This window comes from Nematolebias whitei, chromosome 19 (assembly GCF_014905685.2).
Source record: "Nematolebias whitei isolate Nwh7 chromosome 19, NemWhi1, whole genome shotgun sequence".
NCBI classification, from domain to species: Eukaryota; Metazoa; Chordata; class Actinopteri; order Cyprinodontiformes; family Rivulidae; genus Nematolebias; species Nematolebias whitei.
In genome coordinates, this window is record NC_056516.1 from 27,256,712 (window position 1) to 27,277,401 (window position 20,690).

General features: G+C 38.8%; 1 protein-coding gene across 1 annotated transcript in view; it reads right to left on the bottom strand.

Moving 5' to 3' along the window:
• Window positions 1–20,690, bottom strand: part of LOC119425451 (CUB and sushi domain-containing protein 3) — a 504,865-nt gene that overhangs the window by 167,090 nt on the left and 317,085 nt on the right. Inside the window, exons 8-10 of the mRNA XM_037692978.1 lie at window positions 15,233–15,320; window positions 14,943–15,067; window positions 2,791–2,912 (exon numbers count right to left, since the gene is read on the bottom strand). Coding sequence (XP_037548906.1) covers window positions 2,791–2,912; window positions 14,943–15,067; window positions 15,233–15,320 — 335 coding nt within the window. The remainder of the gene's footprint in view (window positions 1–2,790; window positions 2,913–14,942; window positions 15,068–15,232; window positions 15,321–20,690) is intronic.

A 20,690-nucleotide genomic window follows, 5' to 3' on the forward strand; every position in this document is an offset into this window, starting at 1 on the left:
AATGAACTTTAGTTCACCATTAAATCTCTGATGAAGCAGATTCTACAAATGCATCTATATTTATTGTTTTTTTTATGTTTTCTTCATCATTTGACATATTTGCACTCCTTGTGTCTACTTTTATTGTTCAGTTTAGATATGTGGTTTTGTTTCTTGTTTAAATATATATATCCATTCATCCATTATCTTTACCCGTTTATTCCATTTTGGGTCACGGGGATCGCTGGTGCCCATGTCCAGCAATCACTGTGCGCGGGGTAAATATATATATATATATATATATATATTTTAATTGTTTTTAGTTGCTTTAAAGTTTAATTCTTGTTTTGTGATTTGTACATGCGTGGGTTAGAATAAGATGGCCTTAAGGCTGCATCTCTTCTTTAAACATATTTGAGGGAAATATTCCTGAAAGATCCAACAATTTTGTGTCTTTTTATGATTTTTCAGCTGAGTTAACTTTAACAGATTATTTAATAGTCATTAAAAAGACAACATGATTGCATGATAAAGCCAGCACTGTTTATTTTTTTTTTATCTTCACTGTAAAAAAAAAAAAAAAAAAAAACGTAAAATGTTTTTAAAAATTGTTTCTACCCTCCATGTGCCAGACCCGTCTGCCGGGATCGGGGTTTGGTCATCATGAGCACACAAGGCTGGGGTCCGGGCAACGGCCTTCTGAGAATCAACTGCTCGTATGATCCTCCGTGGTGACCAGGAGCTCAGAGCCCGCAGAGCATGCAAGGCCAACATCCCGAGCCCCAAGTCCGTATTAGACCACGGTGTTGTCATTATTGTTTTAAAAATCTTTAAAATAGGTCCAGCCACTGCTCTGAGTTCTGAGAAATTGCAAATGGCCGATTGGTGTTTTGACAAGTTTCTGAAAGATCCAGTGACTCCGCCCCGACCAATCAGTGACCGACAGTGTTCCGACATCACGTTTTGGTACCTGCTTGGTCCATTTGGAACCACAGAGCCTAGGGTTCTGAAAAAAAGGACCAGTTCTATGTACCGTTACTAATGGAAAAGCCTTGGAACCGTGCTGAGTTGTGCTATGCCGGTACTAATGGAAAAAGGGGCAAAAGACAACTATTCACACTTTCACTCTAATCTACTGACAATTCAGACACACCCGTTAACCTAGCATGCATACTTTTGGTTTGTAGGAGAAAACTGGAGTACAGTGATAAAACCCTTGCATGCACTGAAAGAACATTTCAGACAAATCTCACACAGAAAAGACAGCTAGGTTTTGAGTCTGCAACCTTCTTGCTGCAAGACGAGAGCTCTAACCGCTGCCCCCACCCTTTGCATTGGATCTAAATGGATGTCGATCTATTTGCCGTGTGATGCTGTACAGATTTATAGACCCCTGATGACCTCTGTTTTGATGGAATGCCATCCAAGGTGTGCGCTACACAAGGTAGTGTAGGGTGGTAAATGGCATGATTCAGTACAGTGCATGACAGCCTGTATATATGACATGTGATAAAGGATAGACATAAGATTCAGTGCTGTGTATGACACGGACCTGATGAAGTATGTGAGAAAGCAGTTTACGATAAGGCAGCACTAGTAAAGGCCTATAACATGTCTTGATACAGCCTGAGATTATCTGAGCTTCATTAAGGTCAATGTATTGAACAATATCCATTATCGTTCGAAACACATAAACATAAATCTTCAAAGGTTTTTTTTTGCACATAGACATACAGCGCATGCACATCAACACACAGTGCAAAGAGTGCATTAGTAACGTAACCTTCAGCAGTCTCACACACAGTGTAGCCTTCAACAGAGAATGTATTGCTGTAGGCCATAAACCAGAGGCCTTGGGCAGTGACAGAGAACTCTGTGTGTGGGAGTTTAGGACAGAAATGAGTGAAGCTTTTGTTTTTTGTTTTTTTTGGAAAAAGCAAAGTCACTAAACGTGCATGTTGTGAGAGTGGCAGTAAAAGGTTGTCTCTTAACACGCGTATATTTTTAAAAAAGTGTTCTGTGTTTGTGCCGATGTGCAAGAACAGCTCTATCATGCTGATGCAGGTGTTGCCCTTGACAACAGTGCTGTCACCACAGAGACCTGGAGTTGAACAAGGATGTGCTTCTGAATACCAATCAGATAGATTCCTCATGGGTCACAGAGCGACCGGTGGTAAATATCCATCACATTTCCAACCCATCCCACACTCCTTAGTAGGAACAATTAATTTTCTTGTATTCTTAATTTTAAATTGTTTTTTATTCAATTAAAATATTTACCAAACCCATTCAAGTCACTTAAATCCACTTTGTACACAACACTTTTGTAGAATCTAAGCTGTCATGCATGCCCCTCTCTTGATCAGTCTATGCTGCTCTTCCTGGTTTAATATTTCAGAAGCCTCACTTCCACTCCACTTAACCTGTAGGCATGAACTTTCTCCTTTTGGTGGCAGTTATTATCTTTACCCACAGCCTGCATAAAAAGGTATGGTTCCATCTTAATATATATATTTTTTTTTATTTCACTCCCATATAATACTTTCCAATTGTGCCAACTGACTTAAATTCTTTACATTGAAGAAGTCAAAGAAAAACAACCAAGAAGTCTGCTTTATCTCTAAATTAACCCACAGAAGTATCCAATTTAAAACTAACTTTTCTGCAATACAATAAACATTTCAAATAGTCAAATTATGCTTAGTTTTAATAAAGTGAATGCTAATGTTTTTTTTCATTTTTTTTATAAAAAATATAACTTCAGTGTAAGTTTGTTTAACAGACTGCATAAATGACTGAGAGAAGACGTACCTTGTTGGGATTTGATGCTGTAATTATCCACACACACTGTGCATTGCTGTCATACTGAATCGGGAAGTTAGGAGACGTAAAGGTTCCAGACGGCCCCTGAAGATTACTGCCACAAGTCTTCACTGTAAACAGAAAACAAACAAGCAAACAAAAGAAGACATAATGGCATTGTTAGTGAAGGCAACTGCAGATTTAGAAGGGTTATTAGCAAACCCAATAGCACCCTGTTGAGTCTCGGCACAATAATGCAGTGACAATTATCTTTATAATTAAACCATTTAGGTGATGCTCAGACAGAGACTCTGGTAATAAACACAGACGCACATTTTATGGCGTTTGTGGGTCACTGTAGAAGTTTTGCGAAGAACAATTAAAAGTGACACCAATACAACTGAGAGGTAGAAAGAAACCGTGTAGGTGTACAGGAAGAGAAGATGGTGAGGAAGAGAACGAGGAACAGAAGGTCACATAGATGGTATCAATACTGTCAGCGACATCTCCCTGGATAACATTATTTAATTGGAAGCTACTGGGTGTGAAATACCACGGGATTAACAAGAGTTGTGCCACTCACTGATAAAACATTTACCAGCCATTTACGTCAAACATCTAAAGTATCATTTAGATTCAAATTAAGTTGTATCTTAAAAGATGCAATCCATTTAAAAGACATCAAGGGGCAACATGGCACATTTGGTTGATGTGTCATGCAAAAATGAAATGCGGCTGTATACTACTGAGATTTTCTTAAAGTCTTCATCAAATTATAGTAAATACATCAACGTTTATGCTGGAAAGTCATGCAAACTCGCAGTCGTGCTAACGTTGCGTTCAGTGGGGTGTTGAATGTGACACATGCTAGGTGCTGAATAAACCAACTAAGCCTTCATTTGGTTTTGTGCTCTGACTGGATGTGACAGAGAAGCTGCTCGTCTGTCCTTGGGTCGTCCTGTTCAACTGGGGAGGTAATTTTCTGGTTGGTTTGAAGCAGAGTTTGCTTCCTAATGAGTTTGTTCAGTGGCAGGTCATAAGAATACATACAGTCAACAGACAAGAAATAAGAGGATGAGCAGTATTTACAAAATAAATGCATATTCGATGTGCGCTTGTACTGAAATGCTACAAATAATCCAAGACAATATGCCTAAATAATAAAAACTAATGGGACTAGATACTGGTCAGTCACGTAGACTCTGCAGTAAAGGCATTTTTCCAAGCACTCCCACTCACATAATCACTTTCAAGGCTACCACTTAGGCTTAGTGGTCAGGGCAAAGGAAAGGGACGAATAAAAGGAGCGTACCACAGCATGTTTGTGAGCATGTTTCTTCTTTCGGAGTGTAATGGAGTGTATCCGTGAGGTGCTGTAACAGAGTGTCAGAACAAGTACAAGACCCCTCAGAGACAACCTTATACCGCGCTTGTCTCAGTTACCGTGTTTGCCTGTCTCTCTCTCCACCGGATCTCTGCCTGAATTCCCCCTGACAGTGCCCAGCTGATTCTCATTCTTCTAATTCTTGATGCATCTTCAGTTGACCTTCCCTCGTGCTCGGCTCATTGCGATTTATACACTCGGAGATATGCAGAGATAAAGTGTGCGTGCATGCCTGAGCTGCACGGGGAAAATGATTTATCCACATGTCTCCGTAAGTGTGTGTGCCTTTGTAAGTATGCGTGTGCTTTGACAGCTCAATCAGCGTGTCCTGAACAAATGGCCAGCACATCACTGTGCCAACAGCAAAAACGGGCACCATGTTGCTACAGCAATATTGCAGAGAGAGTCATCACTAGAATTACCAAAGAGGCTAACAATCCATAATTTATAATAAAATGTCATCAATCTTTCATGATGCAGCTGAAAGTCGTTTGATTTGTCTTTTGTTTTTGTAACTTATGACTGTTTTTCTAACCAAGGTGTATAAGACGAAACCAAATTACTTTTATCACTATAACTTAACCACGAGGGAAACAAGCTGGTTGATTTGTAGATTGTTTCCATTCAAAACCTGAATTCATAAAATAAAATAAAAACATATTTATGTTCGGTTACATTTCGAGGCAACTCGGTGCACTGGGAATGGCAGATTTGTAATCCTTGAGCTCTATGATTGGAGCGAAGACATGTTTGTTCACATCAGTTGGTGCTCTGAAGCAGCATCTACATCAGGGTTTTAGATTAGTCAAAAAGTTTGTGTGATCCTACATAATAATCAGTTTTGCTGAGAGCTGAAAGTTGTTTTATTCTATATTTAAATGGGCACAAGGAATGGCTGCAGAGAAATTTCTCAACAGAACAGATGTTTTTACTGCTCACCTGACTGGCTTCAGCAAGTGTTTGATTAACCAACTCCTTCCGTTGGTAGTAGATGTTGACAGATGGCTCATCCATTCACCTGTTGAGTATTTTATATGTATGTTTCTGTTGTTTTTGAGCCTGAATTAAACATTGAGTTGAAGCAAATACATATCTATGATGGAACTGAAACTGAACTGGGGCTCCATGGTACATACACAAGGGAAATATTCTCAGACAGAAGCCAAATCAGGATGGAGTGCTATATTTTCAGAGACACTGTGACTCATACAAAAAGGCAGTAGAGGCAGCTTTTACCTGCTGTGTAACTTTTTCCTTAAAGTTCATGAATTTAAAAGGACACTTGTATCTCAGAGACATGACCAACTTTCGTAAAACAGCAATATGAAATTGCAAATGGAACAGTCTCCATCCATCCATCCATCATGTTTTACCTACTTCTTCCTTTCTGGATCATGGGGGTCACTGGTGCCCAGATCCAGCGGTCACTGTGTGAGAGGTGGGGTACATCCTGGACGTGTCGCAAGCTCACCACAGGGACAGACAAACAAGACAAACAACCGTTCACTCTCTCACGCACACCTGGGGATAATTTAGAGTTACCAATCAGTCTAACTTGCATGTTTTCGGTCTGTTGGGAAAAAACAGAGTACTGTAGTCCATCGCTACTTCACGGTTAGACTTTTGCGGACTCACTCTTTCGCAGTTTTTCAACGTAAGATTGTACACGACACACCATTGTCTACTTTAATGTTACTCACATGATTGGGATGGTATGGGACAAAAAGTTAATGAAAAAAATACTTTGGACAGGCGCTGCCATTTTGTAGTTTTCTGTCAATAAGCCTGCACTGTAACGCACGTAAAAAAGAACTACATTACCCAGAAGCCAACAGTGCTTCCAGCCACTGCTTTCTGCCGAAATGGAGGGAAAGTTTTACAGTGCAAAGTCAGAAGTAACCATCTATTAAGTTCACAGAACTGGCAGAGAGATGGCAAATAATCCTGAAGCTTCCTGAAGCTAAATTATCTACGTGCACATCAACCTGGACGAGGCAGTGGGCTTCATCGCGGCAGGGTAGGTATTCCGAACTGGAACTGAGCCAAACTGTCACTCGGCTGCTGTTTTTTTGCAGTATTGTACAGTACATATACATTGTTGTTAAAATTATGTAGGTTTAAAAGTTTAGAACATTGCAAGTGTGTGGGAAAGGTTTATAAAGCTAAAATAAAATATAGCGTTCCTACTTTGTGGTTTTTCACCTGTCGCGGTGGTGTCTAGAACGTAAGCTCCGCGATAACTGAGGGACTACTGTATCTGGAGAAAACCCACACATGCACGGATATAACATGCAAACTCCATCAAGAACAGACCCCGGCCAGGATTTGAGCCGGCAACTTTCTCGCTGAGAGGTGGCAGCTTTACCAACTGCTCCACCTTGCCTACAACTGTTTTTGTTTTCTTCTATTCTCTATCTTCTCTTTTTTTTTTTTTTTTTTTTTTTTTTACGTATGCACAGTTTGAAGGGTACGAAGTTAAAAGAGCATGTTCAAAGAGTTGACACATTTCAAATCAAATTAAAGACACTGACAAGGCCTATTAGATGTTAAAAGTTGAAATCCATAGTGAGAAGGAGTGAAAACTTTAAGCAGAAGCTGCATGTGGAATGAGCCCGTGTTTGTATGTGAGAGCAAAATGACATTATTTTCTACATGATCCCCCCCAGGACCTTCCTTCTTTGTCTTTGTTACTTGACTGAACTCTCACAAACCAGTATTTTAGCACAAACATTTGGGAAGTGAACCAAAATTAAATTAGGTTTCAGGCAGGAACCGTTGTGCCAAGGCCCCCTGTACTGTAGCTTAAATGCTACAAGCTGTTTTCTCCAAAGTTTTGCTTTGTAGTTTCAAAGCATCAGTTGCCCATAAAGCACTAAAATATTGCCATGAGAGTGTTTTTAAAAATTTAGTACCCAACTTCAATACTTTGACTCATAAGTGTGTCTTACAGTCTGAACTACTTTCCACTCAAAAGTCTAGCTGTAGTGTGACTCTGCTGCCTCCTCAGCAGGACGGCCTTTGTTGGTTATTGAATCGTCCCTGCAGTAAAGGCTCAGCTTCAATCATCCATACATTGATAGTTACTGAAGCATACCAAGGACGGTTAACCCTTACCTGCTCCAGGTTGTCTCCCTGACCCTGTACCCCAGCCAGACGATAAAGATGACTGGAGGGGAAATGAATCAAATAGAAAATAAAATCTAATCATATGGATGAGTTTCCCAATGCTTACACTGCATGGAAAGAGCTTAAGATGGCACGATACTGCAGCAGCATGTCCCCTTGAAAATGCTACCATTGGTATTTATTTTGTTTGTTTTCATTTTTATACCCTAGAGTTTATAATATTAAGCAATTGCAATCATAATTTTGCACAATTATCTTTTATTTTCTCACCGAGTGTATTTACTGTACACACACTAGTGAAGCAGTATATATCCTCCATCTACTATTACAAAAGATCTAAAAACTATAGATTCCCTTGAATAAATAAATACATAGAAGCTTGACTTGTTCCTAAAAAGCAAGTCAAGCCTTAGAAACCAGAAAAAAAAAAAAAGCTATATTAAAGATCAGAACTTTCTGCAGGATGGTCAATCCGGCTCTTTTAACAAACCGCCTACAGTAGCAGATAGATTGACCAATGTACGCCGGGAATGATTGATGACATCATTAAGGTGGTGCACAATGTTCCAATGGCACTCATTTCGGTTGGAGCTTTAATGGGCGCACACACACACCCACACAGAAAAACATGCAGAGTCATTTGCTGAACTTGTTGTAAAGTGCCTGAACTCTTCAGTTCTCTCGTTTATCTTCCTCTCAGTTCTTAGAAATCAACATATGTGCCTTCCTGTGAGTGTGTGTGCAGGCTTGTGTAAAAGTAGCTGACATATAGACCTTCATTGAGTCAGTATATTCAGGCACATCAACTGAACTCCCCTGGAGTTTACACACAGACACAGACCGAGAGAAAAAGTTGGCTCAGTGGCCTTGCCATCTGTCCATTAATCAAGGTGCCACATGGATCCCCTCTCCCAGTCTCCGTCTCTGTCTTTGCTCACTCCCATAAAATGTTATGAGTGGAAAAAAGCACGCTGCAATTTGATAGCTGGTTTTGTAAATTTTATTTTTGTGATCTTTTGAGGCTTTCCGTTTGGTCTTTAGCTTCCAGTAAAGGGATTACCACACTCGCCTGTCTTTTGCTGTTAATCGTTTCTTTCCATTGGTTCATTGTTGTGACATATACAACACATTTTCAAGAGCCAATCACTTCGTTTTCTTTTTAGTGCTCCAAAAGACACATTTAGCTATATGAAAGTGTTTTGACAGAAGCGTCCCTTTAATAGGTTAGCTGGCTTGACGCTTCATGACAGATTGCCTTTCCGTCGTTTTTATTTATGAGTTTCCGCATTAGTTGTTGGCTGGTTGGATGAAAATGTCAAATCTGAGATGTGTGGAGCTAAACGCAGCCTGCCTCTAATTCTAGTTTTGTTTAATGGGAGATAAAACCTAAAAGTAGGGATGACATACTTTAAAAAAAAAAACGTTTTCTTACTTGAGATGGAAAGAGTGTTGACCTTATTACCTGCTGCAGTCATTTAATACACTTATTTATTCGTATGCGCCCACAAAGGTGGAGGACGAGCAGTCAGAGGTCATTTTGTTTTGGATGAAGTACATATTTTTTGGCTGGCATCTGTTCCATAAAATGTGGCCTAAAATGAGCATACTGAGTGCCAAGATAGATGGAGTAAAGCAGATCAGCTTGTGTCTTTGCAGATGCAGCACTTTTTTGGGCTTTCACCATTTGCAAAACTTTAACTGGCATTTCCTTTTCAGACCGTTTCCTTACACATTGTCAATAACTGTATAAATTATATTTTCAGGCAACATAGGGACTTAACTGTCAATTTGGTATAAGAGTTATGAGTAACATAGTTCCACACTTTTTAGAGTATCTCCTGTTTTGGTCAGAAATTAAATAGAATCAAATAGATATGTGCTGTACTATAATGTATTTGACTTTTCACCAATAGAATAGTATATAATATTTAATGCAGGGATAATTAAAATTACAACTAAGTGCTCTATGATTGCCATCCCAACATTTATCAACATTTAGGCCCTTCTAAAACATTTCCAAAGGTAAAATAATCACAAATATACTTATAGTCATTGAAGGGCTGGACAATAATTCAATATCAATATATGTTACAATATACTTTTATTCAATAACAATGATATGAGTTTTAAGCACATTTTCGATATTTCGATATAGTTACAGCGTTTCTTTTTCTGTTTGGGTTGAAGCGGCCGCTTCAGTTTCAACTCGAACAAAAAATGTGCGACACAGCTACGTAAGTGCGTGGTGACGTAGCTGTTACGCAGAGCTAGAGTCGAGAAGGCATTAGCGGTAGCAGGCTAGGCTAGGCTAATCTCCAACACGCATTAAGTTTTCCCTTCAAAATGAGTGCCCATGACCGTCAGAATGTGACTGAACAAGCTTTCACAAGCGAAGAGAAAGCAAATGATAGCATAATTGATGAGAGGAAAGAATAATTTGGCAGTGTGGAAGTGGCTTGGCTTTCTAAGTTCTAATAAACTGCAGGTTTCAGCGTGCTGCAAAATGTACCGGAGAGACGTTCCAACTAGCGGTGGGAACACATCGAACTTGTTCCATCTGAAGAGTTTCCACTCGATAGAATATGCTGAGAGTCAGAAGATGAAGCACAATAAAAGTTTGAGCCAACGTGTCCCTGAAACAACACCCCCAGCTGTATCAAAAGAGAAACACATGCAGCAAACGCAGATGTTTGCTGCATGTGTTGTTAGGTTATGTTGTTTAAAGTTAAAACTATTAATACTGACAAAGTTGAGAGTTTTATGTTTATTTGACGGTGATTTATTCTTTAAGGCTAAATACAAATAAAAGGTGTACAACAGTTTGTTGAGTTTTACTGAGGCTTCTATATTGTTTCGATATCAAATTATATCGCTATCAACCACAATAAAGAAATATATTGTGATAAAAGTTTTGGCCATATCGTCCAGCCCTAAGTCATTGCATGATTTGAAGTATAGATGTACATCTGAAACTACATTTGTCTGGTTGCTTAATCTTAAAAAATGGGAATCTGGCAGCTTACTGAATAATACCACAAATAAAAGAACATTTCTATGCATCAATACAATGTATTCCACTTCTTAGACTATTAGCACCAAATGAACCTCTTGTGCCTTCAAGGCGTCTTTACTTTTTGAATTTCAATATTAGATTTTAGCCCTTGAGGGATTATTATTTATTTATTTTTTTTAATAAAGAGAGCAGACGTTATACTCTAGTCTGCTTTTAAAGCTAAAGTGCTCCATTTGGAGCTAAAAATGTTGAAATGGAATGTTTACAATTTCCTAGTACAGCATTTTAATGGTATTCTGCAATTATTTTAGGTAGCCTAAATGAAGCTTAAGCATTGTTGTTGTTAAGAATGTAAGATTTCAGGGTTGTCCTTCACTCAGCGGAAGTCTAGTTTCTCCAGGAATCATGAGATTTTTGAGGGCAACTCTCCTTTACGTTCACCCAAGTACAACAATAAATGTCAATGACAAAGAAGAGGCACAAAAAATGCATCTGTTTTAACAATATTCTTTGACTAAACTAGCAAGAGCAAGTCTTTTAATAATGTTTGTGGCTTTGCTGTTATCGAAACAGTAAAATGGTGCAAAACATTTGCTCCTACTATTCGTCTTTGAGCACATGGGAGCCTAACTTATGTATGTGCATCTTGTGTAATGGGACCATGTAGGAGTAACTTGTGTTATGAGCTGCTTAAAATAAAGATCAACTTGCACATAATTATTAGTTTCTTAGCAACGGCAGTAAACGAGGGTAGTGGGCATTGTCAAAGTTGTTTATGCTGGGAATATTGCTAATTGTGTCTTTACGCAACAGAGTTTTTACATTAAATGTCTGCTCCTTAAGAGTCCTAGTGGATCAACAAAGATGTCTCCCTCTGCTTATATCTTACAACAAGGATAATTTCTGAGTGCTTTCTATGTAGCTGCACACTGCTCTAGCAAGAAGAAGAAATGGTAAACGGACTGTATTTATATAGCGTCTTTCTATCTTATCAAGACACTCAATGTGCTTTACACTATAATCTGTGCCTTCATTTACCCAATCGTACAGCACTCTACTAGATCTCTACAAAGCTAACTGAACAAACCATTCTAAAGAGACTAACCAGTGCTTTATCACATTAATACACCGATGGGACACACATCGGAGGCGATGAGGGGGTTCAGTGTCTTGCCTAGGGACACTGACATGTGACTGCTTGTGGATTCAAACCCCCAACTCTTGCATTGGAGGACGACTGCTCTAACCACTCAGCCACAGCCTCCCCAAAGAAGAAGAAAGTGACAAAAAAAAACTTTGAGGTCACATCCTTCTTTGGGGAGATTCATCCCATCATCATACAGGTTAAAGCAACCTTTTGGGTCTATTTAACACCCTATTATAAAGCATTTAGTCAAGATGAGTCCCTAGAAGCTGTTAAAATGATAAAGGGCCAATCAAAAGTACCATCATTGTCATATTTCAAAGAATATGTTCATTATTAAGGTTGCTTGGCAGGAACAAATTAGAGCCAAAGTGAAATAATCATGTCCAAACTAGTCTGACATTGTAAAATCCTACCTGTCCTAAAGGATCTGTGCTGTCTTGATAACATGAGCCTAAAGGAGGTCAGTCACCTCTTGTGTCTGCTTCACACGAGGAACCCAGAGCAGTCAAGGCTACTGTTTAATCTGTAACCTTTAACCTCTGGGCAAGGCAGCACAACCTGCAGCTGGCTAGAATCCACCTGAGAATACAACACACACAAAGTCTGAATTCTATACAGGTTCCCAGGTGCTACTAATCCTCATTTATGTCAATGTTTTACTGCTGGAAATAGACAAATGATTAGCAATGCTTATTTTTAACCTAATTTAGGATTAAAACGGGCAAAAAAGTGTGACTATTTTAATTTTGGGGTGGTTGTGGCCGAGTGGTTAGAGCAGTTGTCCTCCGGTGCAAGAGTTGGGGTTTTGAGTCCACCAGCAGTCACATGCCAAAGAGTCCCTGGGCAAGACACTGAACCTCTCTTTGCCTTGTATGTGTCCCATTGGATTATGAATGTGATAAAGCACTGATTAATCTTCGTACTGAAATAGTTGAGTGCTGGATGAATGGGTAAATGAGGGCACAGATTGTGTTGTAAAGCGCTTTGAGTATCTTGATAAGATAGAAAGTACAGTCCATTTACCGTTCTATCCCTTTTTTGCCTCTCAGTGTCTCCATTTTCTCTGACCTCACTTTATCTTCCAAATTTTATTTTCCAGTTAAGGTCTCGGTCATTATTTGTTATGTTAAAGTAACTTGACGCTCACTTATTTAAATCCCCCCCCCACACACACACACAAGCAGTCCTGCGGTATACTCAGTGAAAACTGTGTTTTATGTTAAAGCATGTGTGGCCAGCTACAGTCTGCAACCAAGTGAAGGAAGACATGACAAACGACTTTGGCATTTAACATGACAGACACCTCCGCTCTCTGCCTCCCTCCCCCTGTCTATATGTGTGTGTAGGTTTTGCACGTCTGAGCTCACCCACGAGCAGGTAAATAAACTTTGAAATACAGTGTGTAGACTTTACGTGAGTGTTTTGCGACTATGGGTACACACAGGCACTACCTAATAAATTATTATGTTTAATTATCAGAGATCAAACCTGACAATGTTCAGGGTGTTTTAATAATGCTTAGTCCTGAACCATAATTATCATTGTTCCTATAAAATGTAGCACGCTCACAAAGTACTAAATATCAAAAGTAAATCCAGAGAGCAGGGGCAACCTCTGCATTCTCCTGACTATAGCTCTATACTTGGGTGTACCAGTGACCCAGGACCAAAAAAGACAAAAACTATTTTAAAGTTTTCAGAAGTGAGATCATTTCTTGTACTGATCTCTCCTGGGTCATACTCAGAATGTTTTAGAAGGCTCTTTCATAAATGTTCAAAATGGTCGCACAACCAGGTCCATCTTTATGCTCCCTCTGGTCATTCAAAAATCACTGATGAAGCCGACCACTTCCCACCCAGATGTAAGCTCTCACTAATGAAGCGGGCAGAGCGGGCCTGAAAAAGGCGGGAAGCAGAACTCAGCGGTGTTGTTGTGGTAAATGTGTGTTGGACAGCTCCCTTTTGTCATTTACACAACATAATGAATTAACCCACTTCAGTAATCCTCTTTGTGGTTAATTTTTTTAAACTAATTACTAAGGTGTGGCACATTTGATCTTCCCTCTGTAATAAATCTGTTAAATCCTGCGAGCGGGTGGTTGCAAACTTATGTCATCAGTTCATCACATTATTGAGCTGCAGCATCTTTTTTTTTTAAATTCCTACACAAATCACCAGCATAACTCTGTTACTATCTCACTCAGAGGCGCACCAGAAGTGGTCTGTCTGCGACCCCCCCCCCCCCCCCCCCCCCTCCTCACAGTTTTGGTGATTTCTGAATGAACTGAGACAGCCAGAACACATTTCAGTCCCGGATTGAAATATCAGTGATTGCACCTAAAGAGAATCATTAAGCTGTATTGTGTCACCACATCCAGAAAAGGTTGTGTTAATTGGGCCTCCACCCTGTGGAATTGTCATTTCTATTGAGTCACACAGGGCACCAAATCAGATCAGTGACCTTTCGCGTAGGAAGTCTCTATTTTTGAAAGCTCAGACCTCAGAATTGATTGTAGCACAGTTGTACTTGGGCAACCAAAACTGTAGCTTTTTACTCTTACTATAGAGGTGTTTTGTTGTGGAAAAACTGCCTACTGTATAGCAAGGAGGTCTCACAAAGTGCAAATGTCATAAATTAGAACCAACTCTTTCTCCTCCTTTGGTCTCGGTGGGGTTTACTGATGTGTTGCCCAAGCAAGTCTGTATGTTTACTACCCTGTGGGAGCCATCTCCTCTCAGTACCCCGTGGCATATTACTGGTACGGTTAGCACAGTGAGACCATACCACTGGGTTAGAGAATGTGGGTGATGGGTGACGGTCTCTTACTGCCATCCAACAACAGATTGCTCGCACAAATCAGGTTGCCACGCTGCACAAAACCACACTTTTTAGTGTGGGCCAGGTTACACACAAACATGCCTTTGTACTTCTCTCAGTAAAGTGTGGAGTTCCAGCAGCCTGCTCCAAGGGTTCAATGGGGTTTGACAGGGCCAGAGAGTGAGGGTGTGATGGATTTTGGAGGAAGGCTGGTGGATAGAGGAGCGAGCAGGGGATAATCCAGTTACTGTTGGGGCCAGAGAACGCACTGGCATGCTAACAAGTGTGGTCAGCCTCCATCAATTACTGCCCAGTTTGCTTGTTTTTTTATTATTTCTGTATGGGACCTTCATCCCTCATTGACTAGTCTTCCTTCTGCTGCAATGTGACTTCTTTAACTCACTGCCCACTCATCTGCTCATCTCTCATATCCACGAGCTGGGCTAATTGGTTTGTGAGGTGAGGTTGTGCACTTATAGTGAAGGGCTTAAAATAGTAATTATAGTTTCCATTATAACTGTCTTATACTTTAAAGTATTTTATGACATCTCACTTAGACATATGTGATTGTCCGAGTTTATTTTACTTTTTTTTTTACCTTCATATATTGTAAGAACAGCTTATTTCCCAGTGTTTCTATGGGGATGCATGCTGAGGAGTATAATAGGTCTTACCTTTACACACTGGTCGGTGGTCACTCCAGGCTGCAAAAACTTCGGCCACTCTTTGACAGCTGATGGTTTTACTGCCCTGAAGTACATAGTCCTCTTCACAACTGAACTGCACCACACTGCCAATGCTATACAAACATATGCAGAAATAAGCACACAAAGAGTGAGAGCTGCAGAAAAAAAAATATATATCTTGTCAACTTGCAAATAAATACTCTTTGAAAAATCTGTTTTCAAATTTAAGATATGCATATTTGTTTAAATGTTAACATGTTTACAAGTTTTAATTGTACCTGAAGTCATTGCCATGACGTTTTCCATTCTCTGGTTCTCCGGGGTCAGGGCAAGAGTTAGACGCCTGTCTCACTCCCCCTTCATTTACTATATAGAGAAAGAAACATGCACATCCCCAGGAAAACAGGTTAGAATGAGACAGAAAGGGCAGTAGTAAAGCAGTACAGCTGGGTCCAACCAGCAGACTCATTTGTCCTTTCCCTACAGGAGATGGTATATTGTCTGTCCTTATGAAGCACTTTTCTTGCCAACCAGGCTACTCAAAGCCCTTTACAATACAATCTGTGGCCATATTTACCCACACACACACACACATTCATACAGCACCGTATCTTCATAAACCTAATCTGAATAAGTCATTCTGTAGAATCTAATCAGTACTTTAGATCACATTTCTGTACTGATGGTCCACATATCAGTATATGAATGTGGTAAAGAAGGACACAGTGTTTGCCCAGTGACACTTCTATATTTGACCACACGCTGTTGGGATTGAACCTCCAATTACTGTTCTAACTACTGAGCAACAGTCATCCCCAAGAGTTGTAGCTGAATTGTGACGCATGCTACAACTAATTTAAAAATCATTACCGCTATTCATTATTCATCTGGTATTTTTTTGTATTTACAAAAGCCAGGAATACTCGTTTGTTGTTATGAATCAAAATTTGCCATAAAAAAAAAAAAAAAACTGCTTCAGTTCTCCCTGGCAGTATCTTAAAACCATCTGTTTTTGTCATTTGATAGCATTCAGCACCAACCTTCCTGGGTAAATTTCCAGCTCTTTGCTTTCTGTTTTGGAAACCTGCCTGCTTCATCACGTATTCACTTTAGAGACAGCGGGAAATGGATTAGACCAGGAGATAGACAGAGAGTGAGACAGTAGCTAGGCAGGGACTTTGCAGCCACCAAAACACTATTAATTATTGCAGAAACACACATACTGATCTTGACTATGCCAATATACAATAAACATCACCGGTGTTAGACAAAGATGCCAAACAGAACTGTACAAAGACTTAAAATTGATGATATGCAACAAATGGTGATTTTGCCAAGAGTCTGTTTCATTATGAGTGTGATATTTAAATATATGGTTGCAATAAGCAAAACTTTTTCTGTGTTTCTGTTGCACTTTTTTTATTTAAAAGGAAAGATCTACAGTTGTTCACTTAACTTTTAAGTAATTAATATAGCGCTGTTCGTTCTTATCAAGACACTCAAAGTGCTTTACACTATAATCTGTGTCCTCATTTACACATTCATACAGCACTCTACTAGATCTATACAAAGATGAACAAATCATTCTAAAGAGACTAATCAGTGCTTTACCGCATTCATACACTGATGGGACACACATCGGAGGCAATTAGGGGTTCAGTGTCTTGCCCAGGGACACTTCGGCATGTGACAGCTGGTGGAGTCGAACCCCCAACTCTTGCATTGGAGGATGACTGCTCTGAACACTCAGCCACAGCCGCCCCATAAAATCACTATTGCTTATTTTTTTTAATTGTAAACCTGATTTATTCATTCAGTCTCTTCGGTTGATTGAAAAAAAACTGCTGTATGATGTGCTTATTTATTCCTGCTATGGGACAAACAAAACACCCTATGGTTGTAGTTTGATATTCAAATAAATGAGCTGATATTCAAATGAAAGAGAATCATGTAATTACTTCTGTATAATGTTTCGCTTACTTCTAAAGCAGCAACTCAAACAGACAACATGGGAGTGTTCTGCTGAATACTTATTTCATTAGACTGATTAACATTATGCATGGAGCAGCATGATTCGATTTGTGTTGTTTGGCTAGCCAATATTGTGATAAGGGTTTAATATTCTTCATGCAATAAACATCGTTTTTTTTTACTTAAGGTAGACTTATTGCTGCCTCTTGAACAGGTTATTGCTCACCAGTATAAAACAAAGGAGCAGTGAACTTTAAATTAGCTTTAAAGTGTAGAAAAGTGATTTATATTATATCAAATGCTCTTTTTATTTATGGCTTGAATCAACTTTCTTTTAAGTTGTTTTTTTTATTTATTTATTTTTTTAACAGTGCGGTGATAGGGAAAATAGCCAAAAAAACAACAAAAAAACAACTAAGTATTTATTTTTTTAACTGCTATATTAAATGGTCTAAGAATTGTCAAAAAAAAGCTGGCAAATATCATTTGTAGCTGATCTTAATTAAACAACAAATCGGATGCCAAAAAGCTCTGTTAGATACAACAAACACGGGCAAAGCAATACAACTGTCCATTTCTGCACCTTTTACACCCACACTGTCTGGGCTCTCTGGCTAACATGCAAGTACATGTTAGTCCTTAACACAAACCCAGCAGGTGGTCGGTGTGTGCGTGTGTTTGTATTTGTTAGAAAAGATAGTTTGTTGCTTTGTTGGAGCAGCTAATTTGACCATCTGGACTATTAACAGTACAGCAGAGGGACTGGTTACAGTATCAGCACACACTCAAAACACAAAATGTGCAAACTCACAATTACACACATTTATGCACACAGACCTATACAAACTCACATCTATATAATAAGTGTGTATAGACAGGCAGGCTTTGTGCTTCTGTGGAGAGTTAATAGTATCAGAGCAGAGCAAATTAGCTTCTGGGCCAATCAGAATTAACACAAAACATTCACATCTGTAGAATCAAACCACAACCGTGACTCTCCAACATGGCAGGAAACCTGATCAGTCTGTGATGTGCGAGCTCTGCTACTAATTCTCCATCAGTTAATACATTGTGCAAGGGATCCGCACATGAATTTTCACTCGTATGAATAACGAGATTTATGATTACACAGCATGCAAAGCAATAAAAAAAACAAGCTAAGTTTGTTAGTGTTGTGTTTTGGCTCAAACTATCTCCTTGGTGCATTTGCATGTGTGCAAACAATATAAAATAAAATAAAAATCCACATGCATGACATGACCATCCAGGTGTATGGAAGTTTTTACTTTGTAGAACTCTGTGGTTATACTGAACACTAGGGCTGGGCAATATGGACCAAAATTAATATCTCAATATTTTAAGATGAATGGCAATATACGATATATATAATCAGTATTTTTTCTTTCCATAAAGTATTAACAAAAATATATTTCTGAGTCAAAGCTTTGTCCCAATTGTCTCTCTGGCACATGCACTAGCAAATAGCTGTAACTGTACAAAATAAATGTCTACAAAAATAACTATTTACATATATTAAATAATAATGCTCTTCAGCTGCACCGCCTTCACGACATTAGTAAGCACGAGAACTGCAGCTGCAACTTCGACTGACTTCAGCCTCCTTCCCTGAAACAAACCAGGGTACAAAACTCATTTAGCCATGCTGTGCCTTATGGAAGGAACAGTGAGAAGTAGCGCAACATTAATAAAGCAGAGGCTTATGTATATCGCTAATGACACGGTCCCAGTCTCAACTGTGGAATAAGAAGGTTAAAGTTAGCCATCTTAGGAAATGCTTATTATTTAATTGCTCTGTACATTATTCCCTCATTTATCACGGGGGATTCGTACCTGGAAGCCCCGCGATAAGAAGTAAAAATCTGCAAAGTAGGAATATTAGTACAAGTAATAAGTAATAGTTTATATATATATATATATATATATATACAATGTTTCTAAACTAAACGCTCTAAAAGAGCACAACAAGTCATGATTTCCCTCTCTGCCTCGGCTGCTCTCAGCCACTCCCACTTCTCTGCAGAGCCGAGATACGACACACTGCAGGAGGAAGCTTCTCCTGCAATGTGGGTTGCACACGGGTGCAGCAGGTACTAAGTACTTTAAAATAATTTATTTAAAATAAAAATTCCATTCCGATTGTGCATCTCATCATCACTCAGCCAATTGTGTGTCATGTCCAATCTTATTTTGAAACACCATGATAGAGCGAGTCTGCAGAAAACTAACCGCGAAGTAGCGAGGGACTACTGTATATGCTGTATATGCTATTGTTCTGTTTTTTTTGTTTGTTTTTTTCCCCCTGTGGAATAATAGAAGCTATGCATAACTTGTTCATAAATAATACTGAAAAGATAACTTCTCTTTTCACAGGAGGAACTGCCTTGCACATAAATACCATTTTCCTGCTGTTCTTACGCCTACTAAAGCTAGTTTTATTAAAGTGGAAGTAAAATATTACTGTAATCTCATTGCAAAAATGTTTTGATGCATCACAGTTTAATTGCTGCAGTGACATAACCCAGAAACTTGTGTACTTTTTTAGTAGCAGTTGGAAAACATTAAAGCATAGAAGTATATTTGCAATTATATATATAAAACCCACAAACATTTACCTTTAATACACAGGACAGTAAAACATGTGCAGCTCTGAGTAGGTTATATGAAAATGAATGTGGTAAAAGAGAGAGCAGATGACTTGGATAATAAATACACAAAGATGTAAAAGTTAGATGGAACTGCAAAGGGAAATAAATCTTTTGAGCACTGACGGCTTTAATAAGTGAAACTTCAGTGAAAGAAGGAAGAAAAAAGTTCTCTTTCTCAGAGATATTCCTAGCTTTTTGTGCCTGTCCTTCCAGAGGTGGCGCTTGAAAGGGATTGAACATTATTAAATAATATTCACAGCCATTTTTCCATTACACCACATCAAATGACAACTTGGTTATTAGCACCTTTATATTTCCCCTGCAGGCTGCCTGATGTAAGAGTGAGCTTCCAAAGTGACTTATTGTTGCATGTAGCTATTTCACAAAGTTTTGGAAATTGTGGAAATTTTAAAAGCAAAGCAGCGAAATAACTATTAGCTTCGGATTTTATGACATGAAAGTATCTAGAGGTTTTGTAATTTACAAAAAAATATATATAGTATACTGCTGCAGGGGTGCATAAATGCAGGAATGTTTTAATAAACTCAGTAATTGCTTTGATGACCTCAACAACCAAAGCTTAAAGGTGTTTTAGAGACGAGAAGAGTAAAGAGGAGAAGAGGATGTGAATGCATAAGTTAAAAGAAAAAAATTAAACAGGCAGGAGGTGGGCGGTGGGCAATAAACAGTAACATAGAGGCTGATTCGCATTCCCTGATCAAGCATGAGGCAAGCAAGTCATAAACAAACCATAATTAAGCTTATCAGAGGAAGCCACGATTAAATAAACCAAAGCAAACAAAGACGATGCAAGACACCACGACCTGAACATGCACGCACAAAAAGCCAACGCACAGATAACACAAAGTCAAGCAGAATGCAGAAACAGCATCCTGCAAAATAAGAACTTTGTTTTTTTTCAACACATTTGTGCATAAAAATCAATTAAAAATTCCCACATGATGCATTTTACCATTACCACATTGTTAAAACAATGATCAGAAAAGGATATTTTTGTGATAAATATTTTTTTTTTGTTTTATAAACTTATCAAAAGCACAAAAGTGTTGAACACAAAAGCCCTTTAAACAGGATAAAT